The sequence below is a fragment of the Tetrao urogallus genome (genome assembly GCF_951394365.1).
Source record: "Tetrao urogallus genome assembly, chromosome: 8".
NCBI lineage: Eukaryota > Metazoa > Chordata > Aves > Galliformes > Phasianidae > Tetrao > Tetrao urogallus.
The window spans coordinates 15094069-15117309 of NC_136821.1; the positions used below are offsets into that span (position 1 = coordinate 15094069).

Here is a 23241-nt window from a genome sequence, read left to right on the forward strand (position 1 = left end):
TGGAGGCTATGGATGGAGAACCTTCCTGGGGCAGCACGGGACTCATCTTGGTGAGCCCAGGATGCCCGCAGGACTCAGCCATGCTGGGGACACCCCCAGGCAGAAACTCAGCCCACGGACTGGGGCTTCAAGCTCCCGTGGACTCACAGAATGTGGTGTGAGCAGCTCTGCTGCACGTTTCCCCATGACCTGGGCACACTCCTTCTGTACCCTGACACCCTCCTTTCCATGTTCAAGCCCTCCCAGAGCAGCTCCCTGTGCCTGCTCCCTCCCCATCACACCCCACAGCGACTCCCCAAGTGCCTGTCCCCATGTCCCTTCTTCAGAGAGCAGCTCCCCAAACCCCTGCTCCCACCGTGACTACCCTGAGCATGTGTGCCCCATCCCACCCCAGGCAGCACTCCCAAAACTCTGCCGTTAGAGGTTCCTGCCCTACACACCTTCCTTGCCTCTGGAGCAGCTTGCCTGCGTCCCTATTTTCCTGGGCTGAAGTGGGGCAGACTTGGGCAGAGGCTGCCAGGGCATGGGGCTGCTGCTGTGGGGTAACAGCACTGGGGCTCTGCCCCACCTGGGCACTGTGCGCACTCCCCTGAATGTTTTGACGGGAGCAAGGACGCAGCCTTCAGGCAGAGGCTGGGCTGCTCCAGGGTCCCCCCGGCATCAGAGGCCATCGCTGTTTTGCTGGCGACTGGATTTTATAGCGGCTGGGGGGCCCTGGGGGCAGCACCTCTGCGGGGCAGGGCAGGAGCCCCTGCTCAGAGCATCGCTGCAGACAGAGGCTCCCACCTTGTATATACTTCTCTTGCTGTGATTTGTATTAATTTATTACGGAGTGAGCCAGGACCTCCCCGCAGGCGGGATGTGGGGGGACCAGAGTGGGGTGCCCCTGGGTGCTGTCCCGTCCCTGGCTGCCACCCCAGGAACTGCATGTTTCTGCCACGCCGTCTCTGCAGCGCCGCGCCGCCGCTGTCCCCCTTTTCAGCCTCTTTTGTAAATGTGCCAAACGCTGCTGAGGCCACGGCCACACAGTAAAGAGCCTTTCAGAATGCTGTGCCGAGGTGAGGGCTGCACCGGGGGGCTGGGGGACCTGAGGTCCGTGCACTCCGTGTGCACCCCAGCTTCTAACTCCCTGCAGGAACAAAAGTGTGTTGGGGAGCAGGGGGAGCACAGACCCCCATCCAGGGATCAGATCCCCAAAGAAGGAGTGGGTGGGACAGATGGACATGGGTGCCAGTTCCACTGCATCCCTCTATGTGCTCACCTTCCACCAGGAGCCGTGCAGTGGAGCGGTCATCGAAGGCATCGCAGGTGTACGAGTCCTCGTCCTCACGTCCCACACAGTGGATGATGAGTGTGCGATAGCAGTCCAGATTGCAGATCTCATACTTATCACTGGCAAAGATCTCGGTGTCTCCACGCAGCCAGCGCACGCGGCCCCGGGCGTGTGACACCATGCACTCCAGCGTCGCCTTGTGCCGCGCCAGCACCGTCTTGTCCCGCAGCGGCTTCACAATGCGGATGGGCAGCACTGGGGCACAGGGAGGGGAAATCAGCATCTGCCCCCCATGGCCCCATGATGCCACCATGCACGCCTGCTACCTTCCACCTTCAGGCTGGCCTCTGAACTAGCCATCCTGGCCGCAAAACGGATAGCACCCGCATCTTCAGGGCGCACGGTGCAGAGCAGCAGGAAGTGCCGTGTGCCTGGAGAGGGGGGTGGAGATGGTTGGGCACACTGAATTCCCACATTCCCAGCCCCAAAATGGGGTATGGGCATGCTGCCCAGTGTGGGAGGCACAGTACCTTCTTGCCGTATCTTCACCGTGCTGGACACCTTGATCTTCTCCCCATCACGGAACCACTCACCCAGAACATCACCATGGGACACCTCACACATGAACACGGCATTGTCACCTTCCTGCACACAAGCATCTTGCAGCTCCTGCATTATGTGGACCTGGTGCTCTGCAGGACAGGGACACAGTGCTGGGGCCAGCTGGGTGCCAGTCCCTTCTGTGGCATGAAGCTGGGCAGCCAGCAACCATACCATGGACACGCAGCGTGGCGGAGGCCTGGCAGTCACCTGCCTCACAGGTGTAGATGCCGGCATCAGGCAGTGCACACCGGTTGAGCTGCAGGAGGCGGCGCCGACCCGCAGAGTATATGCGGCAGTGGGGGCCTGGCCGCAGCTCCATTCCATCCTGTGTAGGCAGTGTGGTCAAGGTTGGCTTGGTTGGTTCCCCCCACCCTGCGCACAGCCTTGCAGAGAAGGTGGCACCTGGGGGATAAGGGAAGGTGGCACCTGGATGGGGAGGACATGAGCTCTCACCTTGAGCCACTTCACCTCAGTGCTGGAACGGGACAGCTCACATTCGAAGGTGGCAGTCCCTGCCTCTGGAACCTCCAGGTCCTGCAGGAGCTTCACCATGCTGATGGGAGGCTCTGAGGGGAGAGAGTGTGGTGGGAAGGGTCAGTGAGGGAAAGGCATTGGTACCAGGGCACAGGGGCAGTGCCTGGGGTATCAGTACTGGGTAGGGGTGACGCTTCCCTGGGCACTTCTATAGGCGAGCTCCCCACTGCTAAGCACCCATCTCCTCAATGGGAAGGTTGTGTGCCCTGTTCAGCCTTGGCATCACACCCCTAGTGCCATACCCCATTACCCCAGTGCCATACCCCGCACGAGCAGGCGGGCGCTGCAGCGCAGAGTGTCAGCAGTGAAGGTGATGGTGCCTGAGTCCTCCAGTGCCAGCCCCTCCAGTGTCAGGCTGTGTGTACAGCCCGTGGCACTGACCCGACACGTGGCACTGGGCTTCACCCGCACACCACCACGTGTCCAGACCCCAGGCACACCGGCGTGAGACAGCTCCAGCAGGAAGGTGGCTGTCTGCTTCTCGAAGGTCTCCACGTCAGCCAGTGGCCTCCGGATTGACACTTTCTGGGCTGCAAGGGATGGGGACAGTGCTGACGAGTGGTGCCCTAGCACAGAGCCCCTAATCCCCAGTCTTTGCTGGAGCAATCCCCAAATACAGTCCTTGTTCCTGGGCGCCCCGTAGCATCCTGTCAGCAGGATGATCCTGCAGGGTACTCACGTTCCACGCTGAGCTTGGCCTGTGTGCGGTCGTGCAGGCTCTCGCAGCGGTAGGTGCCACGGTCAGAGGGGCTGACACAGCAGATGGTGAGGGTGCGCCGGCACCCCGACTCACACATCAGGTACTTGTCACTGGGCTGCAGGAGCACACCTTGCTTCAGCCACTGCACCTCAGCTGCTTCATGGCTCACCTCCACCTCCAGGCACACATCCTGCTGCTCCTCGGCCACCAAGTCCCGCAGCTTCTGCACAAACAGCACCTGTGCCTCTGCATGGATGAGGGGATCAGTGGACAGCCCTCCAGATGCCCCATTGCCCTGTTCCTATCCTGCTCACCTTGCACACTGAGCCGGGCTGTGCTCAGCAGCCCCTCGGCATTGGCTGTCACAGTGGCTGCGTCGCCTGGCTGGCAGCCCCGCATGGTGAGGCTATGGCACAGCCCACTCCTGGCCACCTGCAGCCGCTCACTGGGCACAACTGGCTGCCCATCCAGCTGCCATGTCACCGCCACATCCTCGGGGGACACCATGCACTTGAAAGTGGCATCATCCCCCTCCAGCACCATCAGGCTCTGCAGCTCCACAATGATCTCCACCACTCTGCGCACTGAGTGTGGCCATCAGGGCACATGCCCACAGCACAGGGTTTTGGGGTACCCAGCCCACGGGGTAATGCTTACCCTGCACCGTCAGCGTGGCCAGCGTGCGGTCATTGTTGGACTCACAGCAGTACTCCCCAGCGTCCTCAGGCCTCACACAGCTCAGCACCAGCGAGCGCTCCCGGCCCTGCACCCGGACCTCGCGGCGTGCATCAGGCTCCAGCACCCGCCCATCCTTCAGCCACACCACATCACCACGGGCCTTGCACAACTCGCACCACAACACCACTGTCTCACCCTGCTGTGCCCGCACATCCGAGAGCCCACGCAGGAACTTCACCTGCAGCTCTGCACAGACAGCCATCAGTGTGCACATACCCCCAGCACAGTGCTGTGCATCTCCCTGCCACCAGCGCTCACCCCGCACGCTGATGTCGAACTGCATCTGGTCATCAGGAGACAGGCAGGTGTAGACTCCAGCATCCTCCTTGGCCACATTGCTGAGGACCAGGCTGTGCACACGGCCATCACACCGCAACTGGCAGCGCTCACTGGGTACCATGAGCTGCTGGGGGCACAGCCAGGTGATGTCAGCTCGCTCCTTGGACACGACAGCTGAGAGCACGGCACTACCACCCTCCAGCACCAGCAGCTTCTCCCGCTCCTCCTGCTTGTTCACAAACAGCACCGGTGCCTCTGCACCAGGAGCAGAGCTCAGCCCAGGGTTGGGGACATAGGTCCTGCTCTGCAGGGGGCATCTCCATAGGCTCACCTTTCACATGCAGTGTGAAGTACACCTCGTCGTCCCCAGCATCGCAAAGAAAGGTGCCAGCATCCCCCAGTTCCACCTGCTTGATGGTAAGGCTGCGTGCAGGACCCTCACTGCACACAAGCAGCCGCCCACCTGAGAGCAGCATCTGCCCATCCTTCTGCCACTGTGTTACCGCTGTCTCTGGGGACAGCTGGGCCACCAGCGTCACACTGTCTCCCTCCTGCACCTCCAGTGGGTTCTGTGCTTCCTCCTTGTTCACAATTCGCACAGCCTGGGCTGGGAGACATGGGCAGGGGTGGCACTGCTGATGGCAGGGATGGCTGCAGTGCCCATTGGTGTGACTTAGGGGCTTGAGTTGCTGTGGTGATCATGGTGGCACTAGCTGGCTGGGTGTCTGTGGGACTGGCTGACTGAGGCTGGCAGCTAAGGTCCCTCTGAGGAAGGGATCCCAGCAGGGATGCTGGCAGAGCCCACTCCTCCATCCTTCACAGCTGCTGAATTAAGGTCATGGATTTTTGCCCCTCACCAGCCCCAGACCTTTTTGGGAGCTGGGATACCCGCACAGCCTGCTGCGCTGATAAAGGCCTTGCTGAGCTCAGCCCTTGGCAGCCAAAGCAGGAGGAGAGGCGCCTGGGAGCCTGCCAAGGATAAATTTAACCAGTCTCCGCCTGGGGGAGTTGGGAGGCATGGGTCTGATGGCCCTGACCTGCCCCTTCCAGGCTGACAGCTTTTTGGAGACAGGGCTCTCGCCCTCACCTGGTGCTGCCAACCATGGTCCTGCCACCCTCGCTCACCTGTCACCTCCACACTCGTCACCATGCGGTCGCTGGCAGCATCACAGACGTAGCACCCTGAGTCCCCGGGCTGTGCTCCACGCACAGTGAGCTCCCGCAGTGCCCCACGGGCCACAATGCACACCCGCTCCCCTGCCTGCAGCTCCTGGCCATCCCGCAGCCAGCGCACGGCAGCATCGGGCTGGGACAGCTCACAGGCCAGCACCAGGTCCTGCCCAGCCACCAGGCAGTGATGCTCTGTGGTGCCCAGGTTCCCCACGATGCTCACTGGTGGCTCTGGGGCTGGAGAGACACACCGTGACACTGGGTGCTTGCCTGCCCATTCAGCCCATCTCCACTCTATATGCTCCCTGTTACCTTCCACGGTGACGCAGAAGATGACACTGTCATCTTGGGTGTCACAGAGGTACTCCCCCGCATCCCCATCTGTGGCACCCAGGATGACAAGTGCCCGGCGCTGCCCATCCTCCTCCAGCTGCACATGCTCCGTGTCCTGCAGCTTCTCCCCATCCTTGTACCACTTCACCTCCCCATGGGCGTGTGACAGCTGCACCTCCAGCACCAGATCCTCCATGGCCCGGCAGCGTCGGCAGGTTGGCAGTGCATCTTTCTCCAGGATCCTGATTGGAGGGTCTGTGGCACCGCTCGCCAACAGAGCCACCGTTAGCATTGGCCAGGAGCCCCCACGTGAGAGCAGACCCAGAGTGGGATCCTAAGGGGAGGGGGCTGCTGCCACCCTGCCCTATCTATGCACCCCGTGCCCCAGGTTCTCGCTCACCTGACACCTGGACAGTGAATGTCACTGCATCATCAGCCGCATCGCAGAAGTATTTTCCAGCATGCTCAGCTTGAGCAGCAGGGATGAGCAAGCGACGGTGGGCACCATCCTCCTCCAGCACCCAGCTGCCCCCCGCCTCCAGCCGGACACCCTCCCTGGCCCAGCACACGGGTGCATCAGCACGGGACAACTCACAGGACAGCATCACCGTCTCCCCTGGGGACACCTTTACAAGAGGTGGAGGTCTCTGTGGCTGCAGGATCTTCACTGGGGGCTCTACAAGAACAGCATGGCACTGGTGCAACACGGCACAGGAGATGAGTGGGGGGAGAGGGGGTGCACCGGTGCTTCCTCACTAACCTGTCACCTTGACATCGAATGAGACAGCTTCATCCTTGCTCTCACAGATGTACTCCCCTGTGTCCTCAGCACTGCTCCTGGGGATGAGCAGGCAGCGCCAGGCACCATCAGCCAGCAGTCGCAGGTTGTTGGTCTCATCCACCTCCAACCCATCCTTGAACCAGCGCACGGCAGCATCAGGCACAGACAGCTCACAGCGCAGCTCCACGTGCCCCGGCGCCAGCACTGGCAGCTCCAGCGAGCGCTGCACAGGGTGCAAAATCCTCACTCGTGGCTCTGCCAGTGCACAAAGGAAGGAGGTAAGGATGCACATATCCCTGCTTACCCCCACTGCAACACTAACCACAGGGCTGTGCAGGTGCCGGGGCACTGCCCCAGCGCAGTGACGCAACAGCTGGAGGGCAGGAGCAGAGGGAAAATGCCCCATGTCAGCAGAGGTGCACATGTGCTTATTGTGCACAAGTGCCACAGCCAAGAGCCCCTTCCAGGAGCCCATAGATCAGCAACAGCACACTTCCCAAATGCTGTCCCAGCTGTGTCACCCACCTGCCACCATGACGTGATAGGAGGCAGCAGTGTCTCCAGTGTCACAGACAAACTCCCCTGCATCCTGCAGGCGGGCGCAGGGCAGCACCAGGCAGCACCGCGGCCCCTCGCGCTCCAGCACCAGGCTCTCACCCTCCTCCACCTCCTCCCCATCCTTGTACCAGTGCACTGGGGCCTCGGCACGGGACAGCTGGCACCACAGCTCCACACGCTGCCCGGCCACATAGGTGTGCGGGGTCTCTTCGTTGGAGCTGACAATCCTTACTGGTGCCTCTGCACAGGACAAAAGGCTCAGTGTGGTGACGTGGAGTGGGTGAGCCTCATGCAAGGATGGGCAACCCCAGCAGCTCACCGCTCACGGTCACCACAAAGCTCACGGTGTCGTCCCCAGCATCGCATGTGTACGTCCCCGAGTCCGATGGCACAGCCGTGGGGATGTGCAGCCTCCGCCAGCATCCCTCTGACTGGATGCTCAGGGTCTCGCTGGGCACCACAGCCTTGCCATCCTTCAGCCAGTGCACAGGGGCACCCGCCGGGCTCACCTCACACTCCAGCAGCAGCGGCTGCCCTGCCAGCAGCTCCCGGAGCTGCTGAGCTTCAGGTACTGGGGTGATGTGGGCCTGTGGAGCTAGGAGAACCAAGGGAACAGGATACAACTGACTGCCAGACCCACACACAGGGAGGCTGCAGAGGCATGGCTCTGTCCCAGGAAGCATGGAGCGGACCACCCAGCTGAGAAGCTGCATCCTGTGATGATGCAGGCATGCAGTCAGGGCAAAGGGAAAAGGGGAAGAAATGGGCACCCACCAGCCACCACGATGGTGTAGAAGACAGAGTCACCACCCACGTCGCAGACAAACTCCCCTGCATCCTGCGGGCGGGCGCAGGGCAGCACCAGGCAGCACCGTGGCCCCTCGCGCTCCAGCACCAGGCTCTCGCCTTCCTCCACCTCCTCCCCATCCTTGTACCAGCGCACTGAGGCCTCGGCACAGGACAGCTGGCACCACAGCTCCACACGCTGCCCGGCTACGTAGGTGTGTGGGGCTGCTTCATTGGAGCTGACGATCCTCACCGGTGGCTCTGGGCAGGGATGTGGGGCTCAGCGTGTTGCATGGAGGAGTACTGACCATGAGCATGCAAAGCCTTGCATTGCACAATGCCTTCACTTGCTCCTTCTTTTCAGGCTGCAAGCCACCACCTTTCCCACATTCTGCATGGCACAGGTGCTGGGGCTGCCCTGCTGGCTCATGCGGTGCTGCCTGGCAAGGGACACCATAGTGTCCCCATCTCTGCTTCCAGCACTGTGCCATGGGTGCTCAGCCTGATGCACTGACCTGCCCTTGTCCCTGCCCTGTGCCGGGTATCCACGCTGTGACCATGCTGAGATGTTTTGGTCACCTCCAGTGCTCGGTGCCAGCACATAGCAGTGCATTGTGGCATACAGCCAGCCTGCAGGGCCTGACCTGCCCCACGCCGAGCCTGCATCCACCCCGCTCCCTGATCAAACGCTGTGCCCGTGGGGGCTGCTAGAAGCAATCACATCGCTCTGGACGCTGAACCTGAAACCCACTACCTCCTGTTGGGGTCTACAATTTCCCCATGCCCTGGAAGCCCCTCAGAGCAGCAAGAGGCTTTAATCCATCAGGAAGTGGGCAGTGAGCCTGCGGTATGGTCAGCTAGAGTGAGATGGGCTGGGAGTTTCAGCATGTCCATCCCTGCCCTTAACTTCTGTGCTGGGCACCATCAGTTGTTTGGTGGAGGCTGTATGCCTGCAGCCCCGCTGCCTTTCACTAAGCTCAGCCCCCATGGCCTTCTTGTTTGTGGGGCTGTGGATTTGGGGCCAGCAGCAGGAAGTCTTTCACTCTTTTTCAGGTCTCATTATCTTTTCCCACCTGAGCCACCAACAGCCAGGGCAGCTGCTTTGTGGTGCCGCTGCCAAGAGCTGGTCACTGGTAGCCAGGCAACTGCTAACTTTCAGGGCAGCAATTACCACTGTCCATCAGAGTGGCGTCCGGTTGTGAGTTGCCCTGTGCCAGGTGCTGGGTGCCCCACCTCTATTTTTAGGCACTGGGGTCATGTTTACCAGGCAGCAAATACCATTTTTGCAGGGATTCAAAGTGCCTGGTGCTATGCACCCCCCTCAGCATGCACTCACCTGCCACCGTAATGGTGTAGAAGACAGAGTCACCACCCACATCGCAGACAAATTCCCCTGTGTCCTGCGGGTGGGCGCAGGGCAGCACCAGGCAGCACCGCGGCCCCTCGCGCTCCAGCACCAGGCTCTCACCCTCCTCCACCTCCTCCCCATCCTTGTACCAGTGCACTGGGGCCTCGGCACGGGACAGCTGGCACCACAGCTCCACACGCTGCCCGGCCACATAGGTGTGCGGGGTCTCCTCGTTGGAGCCGACAATCCTTACTGGTGCCTCTGCACAGGATAAAAGGCTCAGTGTGGTGACGTGGAGTGGGTGAGCCTCATGCAAGGATGGGCAACCCCAGCAGCTCACCGCTCACGGTCACCACAAAGCTCACGGTGTCGTCCCCAGCATCGCATGTGTACGTCCCCGAGTCCGATGGCACAGCCGTGGGGATGTGCAGCCTCCGCCAGCATCCCTCTGACTGGATGCCCAGAGTCTCGCTGGGCACCACAGCCTCGCCATCCTTCAGCCAGTGCACAGGGGCACCCGCCGGGCTCACCTCACACTCCAGCAGCAGCGGCTGCCCTGCCAGCAGCTCCCGGAGCCGCCGTGCCTCAGGCACTGGGGCGATGTGGGCCTGTGGGGCTGGGAACCCACGTAGAGGGGTAAGAAATGTGGGATGTGTTTCCCACCTGCTGTTCTTTGACTTCTGGGATGCTCACCTTGCACATGCAGCCTGGCCGAGTCCCGCACACCGCTGGCCACAAAGGTGACATGTGCACCACTCTCTCTCAGCCTTGCTGAACGGATGATCAGCGAGTGTTCTGTCCCACAGTGCTGCACACTGAAGTGCCCGCTCTCCTCGCTTTGCAGCCTTGTGCAATTCAGGAACCACTCACCCTGCACCGAGGCCGACAGCTCCACAGAGAAGCGTGCATCCTCACCATCCCGCACCCGTGCATCCTGCAGGCCCCTCTCCAGGCGCACAGCTGGCACTGCAGCACAGCATGAGCTCAGCCCCACAGTGTGTGAGCACCTGACACCACGCAGCTCCCACGCTCCCACCCGCTTGAAGATCCCGTGTCCCCTCACCGAGATGCACGCAGCCAGGGAATTCCACAGGGTCACTGCGGCCGTGCTTGTTGACAGCACAGACTCGGAAGCAGTAGTCAGCCTCGCGGGGCACGCTGTCACCCAGCACCTGCACACGGCCGGGCAGCTCAGTGCTCAGGCACTGCACCCAGCTGCTGCCTGCCGCCTCACGCCGCTCCAGAATGTAGGTGCTGGGAGGGCGATGGAGCACATCAGGTGCAGGGCACCACGTCAGGAGGGCTGCGTTGCTCTGCTCCGTGCTCATCTGGGCTGCCATAGGTGCACTGGGAGGGTCATGCTTCACACCTGGAACACACGGCGCAGTGGAGATTGGAAGGTGCCATCCCATCCCTCTGTCATTTCAGACCTTGGTGAATGGGGAGAATGGAGGGTGCGGGGAGGCCCCATGAAACCCAGCCCAGGCTTACACTTGACACGGAGCTGGGAGGATGTCAGTGACTCCCCGACAGAGAAGCAGATGATGCCCGCATCCTCACGGGTGACGTGCACCAGCACCAGGAGGTGTGTCCTGCCGAAGCTCTTCAGCACAGCGCGTGGTGACTCGTGCAGCTGCAGCCCATTGCGGCTCCAGCAGATCCCCTCCATGGCCTCCCGCGTCTCCACACAGAAAGCCGCATTCTCTCCTTCCATCACATCCAGCTTCCGTGGCAGCCTCTTCACGATCAGCCCTAGGAGAGGAGACATGTGAGGGCAGGGGGATGCTGGGGCTGCGTTATTGGAAGGCAGAGCTGGGCCCGCTCCCACCTCGGACGGAGACCTCAGCAACGCTGCGGCCCCGGTCTTTCATCTGGCAGAGGTAGATGCCGTCGTCGTCGGTGCGGGCATCGCGGATGGTCAGACGCCGCACCACGCCGCACTCCTCCATCACGTACTTGTGGCTGGGCTGCAGCTCCCGGTCCTCCAGGAACCAGGAGGTGGGGATGCTCCCCAGTGGCACCTGGCACTCCAGGACTGCATCCTCCCGCTCTGCCACCTCCACGTCCTCCAATGGCACCTGGAACCGCAGCCGGTGCTCTGTTGCCGGGAGAAATGGGTGCTGAGAATGCATCCTCCTGCTCAGCACCCTCCCAGCCCCCTGAACACCAATGCATGCGGTACCCCCGCATTCCTCCCATGTCGGCAGCACAGCCGTGAGGAAGGGAGATGGCAGCCCCCTGTTCCCACAGCTATTTTGGGATGTGGCAGCTGGGCGGGAGGCATTCGGTATGGGGCCTCAGGGGGTACAGCCCCCATGCAGGGTATCCAGCACGGCCCCAGGGTGCACACCTACCCTTCACCTGCAGCTGCACGGCACTCAATGTCTGCCCAGCCGTGTTGGAGGCAGTGCAAACATACAGCCCCTGGTCACGGGGTCGGCAGTACAGCACCTTCAGGATGAAGTAGCCCTCGCGGTCCTCGTAGACCAGGTGCCGGCGGCCGGGGGCCACGACTTTGCCGTCCTTTTGCCAGATGATCTCCGGCTTGGGCTTGCCGGTGACATAGCAGCGGAACTTGGCATGCTTCCCCGCGCTGACAGCGAATGCCTTGGCTCTTGGTGTGCCATTGGGTGCTGGTGCCCAGGTGTCAGTGCTCCCGTGTCGCTGTTGCCATGGTTGGGTGCTGTCAGAAGGGGAGTACCAGGGCTCCACCAGGAGCACAGCTGCAGCCAGGGCCTCCTTGGAGCCGCTGCGTGCCCGGCACACGTAGACCCCCGCGTCCGGGGGTCGGACTCCAAACAGCTTGAGGTAGTGCCAGTCCTCAGGCTGCCGGCCCACTGCAAAGTGGCTGCTCTCGAAGAGGTCACACAGCTTGCAGCCGTCCTTCTCCCACTCCAGCAGCGGGCAGGGTTGCCCCAAGACTCGGCATGAGAAGGTCACGTCCTCCCCACGGCGCACCCGCACCGATGAGGGCCCCACCAGGAAGGTGGGAGCTCGGCTGCCAGCATGGCCTTCCTCCTCCTCTTCCTGCTGATGCTCACCAGCCTCCACTCGCAACGTGGCAGCAGCATAAGTCTCACCAATGCAGTTCTTGGCCTTGCAAACATAGAGGCCGCCATCCTGTGGGGTGACGCAGGACACCCGTAGGCTGTACACATCCCCCTTGGCCTCCATGCAGAAGCGGCCTGAAGGCTGGATCGGGGCTGTGTCCTTCTCCCAGAGCACGCTGGGCCGGGGGTCACCTGCAATCTGGCACCTCAGCATGGCGTCGGAGCCGCTTTGTGCCGTGAAGGCACGTGGGTAGGCCAGGAACCGGGGAGCTGCCCCATGGCTCTCCATCACCCTGGGATTGGGGCAGGAGGAGAGTCAGGAGCTTCGGCCTAAGGACAGAGAGCGGGATAAGGCTGTGGTGCAAGGCATCCCACCCAGAGCAATGCTGCATTAAGCCTGGGCTGGGAGGTGGGACCTTCCCATGGGGCACGGGGCTCGCTGCGTCCCTGCAGTGCTGGGGATGGGGTTGGCTGAGGAAGAACGGGTTCCAGCATGGCCCTTCCCCACCCGCTGGGGCATTCCTGCAGTATCAGGTGGTGGCAGAGCCGCATTCCTGCTGCATCTGGGCTGGCTCAGTGCACAGGTGCTGATAAGGGGCTGTCATGGGGCTGAAGGCATCTGGACGCATCCGGGTGCTTCCTGCCCAGCTCAGCAGGGTACATGGGAAGAAGGGTCCTGCCCGAGTGAGGTCCCAACTCCAGCCCCTGCATGTCCAAGGCCAGGACATCACCACAGGGTGCAGAGGGACAAATGGAGAACAAGTCCTGCTTTCAGAGGGTCCCACCTCCATGCCCAGTGCTGCAGGTACCCATGCACCATGCCCATGCACTATGGGCAGCAGTAGGGCTCTGTGCTTAGAGCCTTTCTTGGGCAAGCCTCAGCCCCTGCCTGTGCTGTGGCCAGGGTTGCACAGAGACTTCTCTGCCTCCCTCGGGGAGAGCAGGGACAAAGAGAAACCTAGACATTCCCTGGCTGGGCTGAAGGGGAATGTGGGACAGAACTCATCCCCGGGGGCCAGGGTCAGGTTCTCCCCCAAGCCTCACCAGCACACACAGCTCTACGGCTCAGCCCCCTCCTTGGCCTCCCCCTCCGCCGATCACCCTGCCCAGCACCATCTCCTGCCTCAGGCACCCACCTCACACCAATACCTCTGTCCTGCAGATCCTGGTGCCAGCACCCCACTCTGCTGCTCGCCCAGCTCTGCTCTCCAGCTGCTCGCCCAGCTCTGCTCTCCAGCGTCAGCATGCAGGGACTGACCGGTAGGAATGCCTGCAGCTGCTGTCCCCAAAAATACCCTTCGATGACACGTCAGGGTGATAAGACTGAGCCTGCTCCATGCAGTGCCTCGACGGGGCAGGGCTGCCCTATGTATAGCACCAGCAGGCAGGCAGCACAGCAGCAGTGGGGTGCAGCAGACCTGTTCCTGATGGGTGTGGGTTCAGCCCATGGCAACGTGCTGTGCACGGCACGCAGCATAGAGATGGGATACGCTGCAGCCAGCCAGCCCAAGCGACAGCGTGACACCCTTCTCCCATAACTGCCACAGAGTCCCAACCTCTGTCTGATGCTATCCCTAGCCATGGCCTGTCCCCAGGCAGAGGCTCCCTATTCCCACCCTTCCTCGTGTTCCCAGCAGCCCAGTTGCTGTGGCAATGCCACTGCTCTGAACCTTGCATCCTTGGGGCGTCCCATCCCTACCCACTATGAGGGCACCCAGCCTGCCACCGCCATGTGCCTCCCACACTATTGCTCTGCCCAAAGTGCACCCTCAGCCTCCTGCTGGCCCCCAGACTCCAGCACGGAGGCACCCAGCCGGAGGCCCCCACGCCCCTTCCATCCCTGCCTGCCCCCAGCCCCATGCACTCACTACTCCAGCAGCACGCACCCCACCCACCCCCCTGCCCGGGTGCCGTCCCCCCCCAGACCACACTGTCCTTGCAGTCCTCACATTCCAGACGTCTCAGTGCTTTCACTGCCCAGAGATAATATTCACGGCGAGCAGACATTTGCGTCAGTGTCAGATACGTCTCAATGCCACCCTGCCCCAGGGGCAGTGCAGTGGGCAGACAGGCTGGGCTGGCAAGTAGGAGCCCACGGCAGAGCCTCTCAAGCTGCCCCACGGCCATGCTGCTCCTCCTGCACCTGCTGCCTGCCGTGCTGCCTGCCAGTGCCCTGGGCAGCTGCACCGGGGCTGGTGCCGACCGGCAGCTTGTCCTGGCCAAGGTGCGGGCACGGGTGCTGGAGCATCTGAGCCCCCCAGCCGTGCAGGAGCCCCAAAAGGACATGAGGAGGGTGCATCGCAGAGATGTCCTTGAAGAGGTGGAGGTGCTACCCGAAGAGCAGGAAGACACATCCCAGGTGATTCTCTTCCCTTCCACAGGTGAGAGCCCTGATGGGATGGAGAGCATGCAGGGGGTGAGTTGGGTGCTGCTTTAGGGCAATGGGGATGTGGCAGGGCCAGGTGGCAGGGAGGTGACATAGAAGAGTGCCCAGAGGTGGAACAGGGGGACACAGGGAGATGGGGAGGGCTTAGGAGCGGGCAGAGCTGGACACTGGAGTGGGATGGTAGAGAATGGGGCAGGGTGCTGGGAGTGGGATGCTAAGTGAAGGAGTATGATGATGAAGGATGGAGTGGGATGCCTAGGGATGGGGCCGCAGTAGGATGCTTAAGGTTGCAACAGGATACTCAGGGTTGCAGCAGAGTGCAGGAGGACAGAGCAGGGCACAGTGGAATGGGTACACCATCACCAGACCATCCCAGGGCATGGAGGGGCTTGGTGACCTCACTAGGCAGCTCAGCCCACCCTGGCCATACGAAGCAGGTGGCTGAATCCCCTCTTCCCAAGGCCATGGGGTGCCAGGTGCCGCAGCTGTGCCTGGCTGGCAGCATGAGCCAGGCAGAGCCTTGCACAGGGCTGGATCTGCTGCAGGGTTCGGCTGCAGGACACAGAGCAGCACATGCCATGTGGCTCTGGATGTCATCAACTCCCCTGTGTCTGCAGCAGAACAACCTGCCTGTGCCCACAGATGTCCTCCACGGCACCCGCGGGTGCACCCCCATACCCTATCCCCACGCTGGGGCACGGCACCCTGAGCCACTCTTTTCCCCACAGATGTGCCGTGTGAGCCCACACAGCCAGATAAGCTGCTGGAGGAAGAAGGCATCTTCACTTACCTCTTCCAGCCCTCAGAGCACGTCCTGAGCCGCACGCTGACATCCGCCCAGCTCTGGTTCTACAGCGGCCCCTCAGCTGCTTCCAACCACTCGGCTCCCGCTGTGCTGACCCTCTCACTGCAGGGCAGGGTGCCGGTGGTGGCCACAGCATCGCAGACACCAGAGCACTGGACGGTGTTTGACTTTGGCCCTGACGCACTGCCCCAGCTGGCACAGCCGCTCTTCGTGCTCCTGGTGCGCTGCCCCAGCTGCCCCTGCCTGGCTGACGGGGACAAGATGCCTTTCCTGGTGGCCACCACCCGTGCCAAGGCAGCTGGACGGGCTCGCCGCTCCGCTGTGCCCTGGTCACCGGCTGCACTCAGCCTGCTGCAGCGCCCATCAGAGGATGTGGCCGCCCACACCAACTGCCGCCGGGCATCCCTCAACATCTCCTTCGAGGAGCTGGGCTGGGACAATTGGATTGTGCACCCCAGCAGCTTCGTTTTCCACTACTGCCACGGGAGCTGTGCAGAAGGCCATGGGCTGAGCCACCGTCTGGGTGTGCAGCTGTGCTGCGCCGCTCTGCCTGGCACCATGCGCTCGCTGCGCGTCCGCACCACCTCTGATGGTGGCTACTCCTTCAAGTACGAGACGGTGCCCAACATCCTGGCACAGGACTGCACCTGTGTCTAGCAGCTGGCACAGCATGGCTGAACCCGCCTGGGTCTCCCTGCTGCCTCTGGACTGCCCCAGTGCCAGATGATGAGCCCATCCCACAGATGGAGGAGTCACTCACATGGGCACTGCGCAGCCCAGGGCAGGGAGAGGGACCCAGGTGGAAGTTTTGGTGGTGCCACCCTCCCTCTGACAGCCAGGGTTTCATGGTTCCAGGCTTTGTGGGCGCTGCAGCCCTGCCCCAGGGCTGTGCCCAGCCCACAGCACACTAGCTGTGCCCTGCAATGGCAGCCCAGTGCCTGGAGCCAGCTCACCTACATATCTCCTCCCACAAGAAAGACAAGCTGCAGCGCACGGCCACCTCCCCCTGCTCCTAGGGACAGGACAGGGACAGATGGATGTGCCAGGGCACGTCCACTCAGGCTCACACAGGTGGTGAGGCTGGTGGCACGCAAACGACAGCAGAACCTGTTTGCAAGATCAGTAAGGCAAGATAAATAAACCTTCTTTCTTTACAAAAGCAATCTTAGAACACCAGTTTCCATCAGGAACAGCCTCAGAGGCAGTGTGGTTACAGAGCGGGGTGCAAACCCAGAGGCTTTGGGCTGGAGGAGGGAGGGGAAGGGCGAGCTGCGGGCATTCAGCAGCATAGCACGGTGCTCTGCAAGGGGCCCAGCTCTGCTCCAGCATCCCAGGGAGGGGACTTGTGGAAGCGCCAAGGCTGATCCATCCCTGAGCAAGGGGAGAGACAGAGGGCAGCATCTGTCCCTCCAGCTGCATCGGGATGGGGAGCACAGGGAAGCCCTGCTGAATCCACAGCTGCGCAGGAATGTGGCAATCGGAGCAATCCTACTCCCGCCACGCCAGCAGAGGCTGCCTTTGGCCGAAGCCGCCTCCGCACAGTTGGAATGACTGAGTCACCCCGGGCCAAGCAGGGCGTCCCCATCCCACCACCGCCAGCCCCACGCAAGCAGCTGGCCCGCCCCAGCCCATCTGCGCAGGATCCCCTTCCCCACCCCTTCCTCCCAGAGAACCGGATGCAGAAGTTCAGTACAAAACGTCTCCAGGCTTTACTGAATATAGATAATTAAAAAAAAAAAAATTAAAAAAAAAGGGAAAAAAAAAGTCACAATTACCCAAGTACAAAACAATGCTACAAAATTCATCGCGTGACCCATGAGATGATCAGAATGCCCGAGTGTCTCCCACCAACCCACTCTGGGCACTGCACACAGGGCTCCCAGCCCCACACCAGGCTGAAGAGGATCGGCTTTGGTCCAAAGCCCAAATAGAGCTGCTGGCAGGGAAATGGAGGAGATCAGAAGGGTAAACACAAACCCCTGCGCTCCCTAAAAAGAGCAGCCTGGAGAGGGGGAAGCCAAAGAGGAGCCAAGAGGGGCCCTGTGCAGCCCACATGTGCTCACTGTATGGGCACCCCCCAGCAGTGGTGCCACTGGGATACGTCTCTCACAGGTCCCTGCTGTCACCTCTACTTCAGGCTCAGTGCCAGCCCATGGTGCAGCCTCACCAGCCAGACCTGGTGTGAGCATCCTTACTGCTGTCGTGACCTGCACGTGCACAGAGAGTGCAGGGGAGGCATGAATTGGAGGTGCTGCGGGCACAGGGTGTGGGGAGGGACGTGGGGATACAACAGGAGACAGGGAGGGGAGGTGTGGGCTCAGAGTGGGAATCAGGAGCGGTATAAAAATGCCAGGGTGCACGCTGCTAAGTTTATAAAAATGTACAAAAATAAGATATTCCTTTTTTTAAAAAAAAAAAATTAAGAACAGTGAAGGAAGGTTCCCCAAGCCCCTGTCCCCATCGCTGCCCACCGGGATGGAGACGCCCCGGGCAGCCCCACCGGGCAGATACATGTCGTCGTCTCATGCTGTGTCACACCACTGTCCCGCACCGTCCGTCCTCGTCACTCACAGCCCTGTGGGAACAAGATGCAGATCAGCGGCCATCCTGGGGTGCCCCACTACCCTGCCCCACCCACCAGAACTTGGTCCCCCAGGCTCACCTGTGCTGCGCTCGCAGCCACCACCCTTCTCGTGTGCCAGGTTGAGGCGGTTCTGCTCGGCAGCCATGCCATTGCCCTCAGGGCTGCTGCTGCGTGTGGGGCTGGGAGCCCGGGGGGGCGGCTGCAGGTGGAAGGCCATCTCCAGATGCTCCTGGGCCAAGCGCAGGTGCTCACGCAGCCGCTCCAGCTCGTGCTCGCGGGGAGCGCCAGCCAGGGCGAAGCGCTCGGCGGCCGAGTTGGCCAGGTTCTCCCGGTAGTCCAGCTTGCCATCAGGCAGAGGGGCTTTCAGTGGCTCCTTCTTCAGGGAGTGGTAGGTAGGCGGTGCACTGGGGGGCTTCTTGGCGTAGTGTGGTGCGGGGCTGCTGGAGGGTGGGCTGTTGGGCTGGCTCAGTGCATCACGGATGCGCCCCACACCCAGGTGCAAGAGCTCGCAGATGTTGAGGAAGAGGCAGAGCCCACTGACGGCATACATGATGAGCAGGAAGATGGTCTTCTCGGTAGGGCGTGAGACGAAGCAGTCGACCATGTGCGGGCAGGGGCTGTGGCTGCACACGTAGGAGGGGCTGACCTTAAAGCGGAACAGCAGGTACTGCCCGAAAAGGAAGGCCGACTCCAGCAGCATGCGGCACAGCAGCTGTAGCACATAGGCACGCATCAGCCCATCCTGCTTGATGCGGCGCCGGCCATCGTGCTTCTCGCCACCCTCGGTGCCCTTCTCCTTCTCCACCTCAATCTCCTCGAAGATCATGGGATCCTCTTCATTATCATCCTCTGCCTCCTCGTAGTCCCGCCCGGCTCCACGCCGCACCACTGGCATGCGGCCACGCTGAGTTGCCGGCACCCGGCGCCGTGAGGACTCAGGCATGCGGGCAATGCGGTGCATGGCAAATCCCAGGTAGAGCACCGAGGGGGTTGCCACCATAATGATGTGGAAGATCCAGAAGCGGACATGGGAGAGTGGGGCGAAGGCGTTGTAGCAGACGTTCTCGCAGCCTGGCTGCTGCGTGTTGCAGACGAACTTGCTCTGCTCATCGTAGTAGATAGACTCACCCCCCACAGCCGTCAGCACAATCCTGAAGATGATGAGGACGCTGAGCCAGATCTTGCCCACGAAGGTCGAGTGGTTGTTGATCTCCTCCAGGAGCCGCGTCAGGAAGCTCCAGCTCATCCTGGCCAGGCAGTCGGCTCAGCTCTGTGGGAAGGCAGGCGATGAGCCACGGGGCGAGCAGCAGTGCATCTCACCCGGCCCCCCAAAGGCAGCAGAAGCCCCCATGCAGTGCCTCCATCCCATCCCTTACCCACCGGTGACTCCCAGGCTCTGTATAGCATAAAGACGAGGGCACCAGCAGCCCTCAGCACCTCCTCCCCTACTGCCACCAGCCAGGATGCGGGGAGTAGGGGAAAAGCCGGGACACTCACCCGTCCCGGACAGGATGTATCTGGGGGAAGAGTCACCACGGCAAGGGTAAACACAGGAGCAGGGCAGTGCCGGCTCCGGCGGGCGAGGGGACAGCCCGGTGGAGCCAGGCACTCGTCTGCCACCTGGTCCCAGGGCCATGCCGCACCCCGTGGCTCGGGCACGGCGAGGGACGTGGAGCACGAGGGACCAGGGTGACGGCAAGGGGCAGCACGAGGCAGGCAGGGAATTGCACAAAGTTACAGCTGACGCCAGATGTCGGGGAGGAAATTGCGGGGAAAGCACAGCAGCTTCTGGCCAGATCCGCGGGGAGACGGCGCATGGGGCCGACGCGAGGGCGGCAGGTGGCGGCTTCGCAGGCCGCCCCGAGAGATCTCTCCTGCCGCTATTGTTCTGCTCCGAGCCTCGCACCAGCGATGGGCACGCGCCGGCACCGGGACTCCGCCAGCCCCGAGCAACGGGCGCCCGAACCCGCTCCTCGGCCAACCCGCTCCCCCGGCCGAGCACCCTGCGGGGTGCCGCTGCCACCTGCTCCGCCGCCGGGCCCCGCCGCAGGGACGACGCTTTGTATCAGCAGCGGCTCCTCGCTCGGCGGCGCAGCGCCCCGGGGCCGGGCCGGGATACCCAGGCTGCCCAGGGAGGGACGCGGGGCACGCAGATGACACAGGCTCCCGCTCGGGGCAGGTGGCCGAGCCGCCACGCGCCGAGCGGCACCGCGCGCCCCAGCCTGACCCAACCGCGCCCCGAGCCCTCCCCGCCCCCAAGCCCAACCCCGGGGCCCCGCACCCCACCGCACCCGGCGGCTCTCAGCCCCAGCGCTCCCCCCGCCCCACTCACCCCACGCCGGGACGAGCGGCTCCCGCCGGCGGCGCGGCGGACAAAGCGGCGGGGCGTTACGCCGTCGCCTCCCGCCGAACAAAGGGGCCCGGGGCCGCCCCGCCCCGCGCCGCCCGCCGGTACGCACCTACGGGCCCGCCGCGAGCCGCGCCGCTTCCCGCCGAGTTCACGTTGCTCTCGCTCGCCCCCGGTGACTCACCGAGCGGGGCCTCTCTGCTCGGTGCGAGCAACGGCCGGAGTGGCGGGCGGGGCGCGGTGCCGCCGGGTTGGGGAAGCGGGCGCGGTGTCCGTGCGCTCCGGCCCCGCCGGCGTGGCTGTAGCTTTGGGGCGCCGAGCCGGCCGCTGGCTTTCCGCGCTGTTAAAATTGGCTCCGGAGGACTGGCCGGTCAGGGGATCCCCGGGGACTGAGGGTCCGTCCTCCCTGGGGATCCCCGTAGCACCCCGGGCAGAGCACCGCGTCCTCCCGCCCCCGGCTCTGACGGGAGAGCCGCCTTGTGCAACCCTGGGAAGCTGCTGCTGCGTAAGGACCGGCCGAGGGGAAGCGGGAGTGCCGTCACCACCGCAGGACCGGGAGCAGGCCACGGGACAAAGCCTGGCATTGGAACAGGCACACAACACGCAGTTGGGGGAGACAGAAGAAAGGGGGAACGTGGTGAGAGTGGGGATAAGCAGAGCTGCCAGGCCAGGGGGAAGCCCACCTTCTGCCCCCAGCAGGTCTCAGGGCATCCAGTGGTGGTGGTGGGCTCCTTCCTGAGCTGGTAGGCTCTGGTGGGACAACCGCTGCTCCCAGGGCAGCCACCGAGCTGTTTGCTCAGCTGGGAGAAGAGCCTGATTGCCTAGCCTGGGCACAGCCTGAGCCATCGTCTCACCTGGCTCAGAGCTGTGCCACGTGTAGCCTGTTGCCTCTCTTCCCCTACTAATCAGCACTTCTGGCACTGGGACAGGGAGCAGACGGCTCCATTAGGGACTGTTTGTCCTGATACAGGACAGCTCCACGGCCACTTTAATGACCTGATAACAGCCAGAGGCACGCTCCAGCAGAGGACTGCAAAGGGCAGCAAGTGGCTGCTGCAGGAAAGTTCTGCTGGAGGTAAACATCCACTAGAAATAGGGCTCTCCCAGTTAAGAGAGCTGACAACCAGCCCCTAGGCTCTGTCTTCTCACAGCCCAGGTGCTGGAAAGGAGAAACAGAGGAAAGTGGTGAAAGAGCCAGACTGATGACTGAGGTGTGCTTCTGCACACACTGCATTGGCACAATGAGACCAGTTACCCCATCACTAGTTCCAGCTCCACAGGAACGTTCAAGGTCAGAGACCAACTACAGAGGGAGTGGGGGTATGCCCTGCTTGTTATCAGATTAAGGGAAAACAAAGCAAGTGCTTGATGAAGAGGCAGCAGAGGGGTTACAGCAGTACCTGTGAGCTTTCTTTGGCAGTAGCCAGGGAGTGGGTGAAAAGCAACGTGCTGGTGCTGAGCCAAGGAGATGGACCTGCAGAGAAAGGGCTAGGAGCAGGAGAGTGTAAGTAAAATAGCCTGAGAACAGGCATGGGCAGGCAAACAGCTGAAACCTTTAGTTCTGGCAATCCAGACTTTGTCAGGTACCTCACCGCATACCCAGGTGCAGCAGAGCAGGGGTGCAGCTTGATTAGGGTGGAAAACACCAGCTGGGATGGAGCTGTGTCAAGGGATCGGTGTGTACAGAGGAGACTAAGACTGGTCTGGTAACTCCAGTTTTGACTCTTGTACTTTATGTAAAACACAGTTATGGAAGGGGAAGATAATACTTAGCACAGGCACCTTAAACGGCAAGACGAAGACAGAAAAACCTTACTGGTCATTACTTGGTGCTGCTCTCTGAGACTCCTTCCCCCAGACAAAGTGCTGTGTGCTGGCAGTGCTTCCACTGAGCTCATTGCCATTCGCAGTCTGAGATCACTGCAAAGGAACGGAGAGCAGCAGCCATATGCCCATTTAGGAAGAGGGGACAAAGTGGAATGCATTGTGACATCTGCCTCAAGACACTATAGATCTTGTCAATCCAGTCTATAGAAGGCTAGATAAAAATATTGGCCACTGTGGGCCTTCAGCAACTGAAACTGCTACTCAAAGTGACAAGAGAAAGTCTAAAAATAAACATTCCAAGAAAGCACCCAGCGGCGTGCTGTGGGGTGGCCTTTACACTACTACGAAGTTGAACTTCCTACTCTCCTAAGGCTCTGAGGATGGTATAGCTGGGTTGGTTGTGGCCTTGTTCCCTTGCCAGCCCCAGAACTGGCTCCTGGAAACTGATGAAGCTAGTATGCAAGACCTTACTAGGACATCATAGCAATGCAAGAGGATGAGGCGAGGAAACTGGCAATTCAATAAATATAACCTTTTTATTGCAATAGAAAATAGTAAAACTCATGTTAAAATAGATTCTTGCTTTTGGACCGCTCAGAAAAGCCTAAGCCTCACTTTTACCTGCCAGTGTCCATGAGGGTCCTGACCTCCTAAGCAATGAGCAACACACTTCTGTGGTCAGAGCCTCCCAGCTCCCTTCCCTCCCCAGTGACAGTGAAGGACTACAGCAGCAGACTGAGCCATGGCCTGCCAGGCAGGCAGGTAAGGGCTCTCTGTGGGGTTAGAAGTACAACATATGCCTTATCCCTTTGTGCAGTCAGGCTCCTGTTTGAAGTAGGAGCTTTTGGGAAGCTGTGGATAAAAGAAGAGGGAGAAAGAAAAAGAAAAGAATCATCAGCAGACACTGGCAGCTGTTCTGAGACAGCTAGGAAGGCAGCAAATACATCTGCTAGGAAAACCACAGCATCCAACTGCCTCTGGCCTGCTGATTTGCCTGAGTCACACCACAGCCCGTTGAACACTCTCTGGTTCAGCTTCTCTCTTCAATAATACTTCGTATTATCCTGAAGGAGACTAGCAAATACCACCAAGTTAAAACTCTGTAGCTTACACAGTATCACAAGGGACATCTCCAACCA

At 61.5% G+C, this 23241-nt stretch overlaps 3 protein-coding genes across 3 annotated transcripts; 1 reads left to right on the forward strand and 2 right to left on the reverse strand.

The window, feature by feature from the left end:
* Nucleotides 1–1121: 1121 nt before the first annotated feature.
* On the reverse strand, nt 1122–12442 carry OBSL1 (obscurin like cytoskeletal adaptor 1; the record flags this gene model as incomplete). Its single annotated transcript, XM_079539231.1, has 26 exons — nt 1122–1129; nt 1262–1528; nt 1600–1704; nt 1804–1965; nt 2048–2201; nt 2330–2442; nt 2674–2940; nt 3066–3356; nt 3425–3694; nt 3768–4034; nt 4107–4382; nt 4459–4734; nt 5253–5534; nt 5610–5885; nt 6031–6306; nt 6391–6666; nt 6937–7209; nt 7289–7564; nt 7744–8016; nt 9092–9364; nt 9444–9719; nt 9797–10069; nt 10167–10472; nt 10595–10855; nt 10932–11201; nt 11458–12442. 26 exons carry the CDS (start codon nt 12440–12442, stop codon nt 1122–1124), a joined length of 7032 nt encoding a protein of 2343 aa, XP_079395357.1.
* Nucleotides 12443–14278: 1836 nt separating this feature from the next.
* INHA (inhibin subunit alpha) lies at nt 14279–16001 on the forward strand (the record flags this gene model as incomplete). Its single annotated transcript, XM_079539415.1, has 2 exons — nt 14279–14534; nt 15268–16001. 2 exons carry the CDS (start codon nt 14279–14281, stop codon nt 15999–16001), a joined length of 990 nt encoding a protein of 329 aa, XP_079395541.1.
* Nucleotides 16002–17911: 1910 nt separating this feature from the next.
* On the reverse strand, nt 17912–19174 carry LOC306949368 (gap junction gamma-1 protein-like; the record flags this gene model as incomplete). Its single annotated transcript, XM_079539232.1, has 2 exons — nt 17912–17919; nt 18007–19174. The coding sequence occupies 2 exons, from the start codon at nt 19172–19174 to the stop codon at nt 17912–17914; spliced, it is 1176 nt and encodes a 391-aa protein (XP_079395358.1).
* Nucleotides 19175–23241: the final 4067 nt, after the last annotated feature.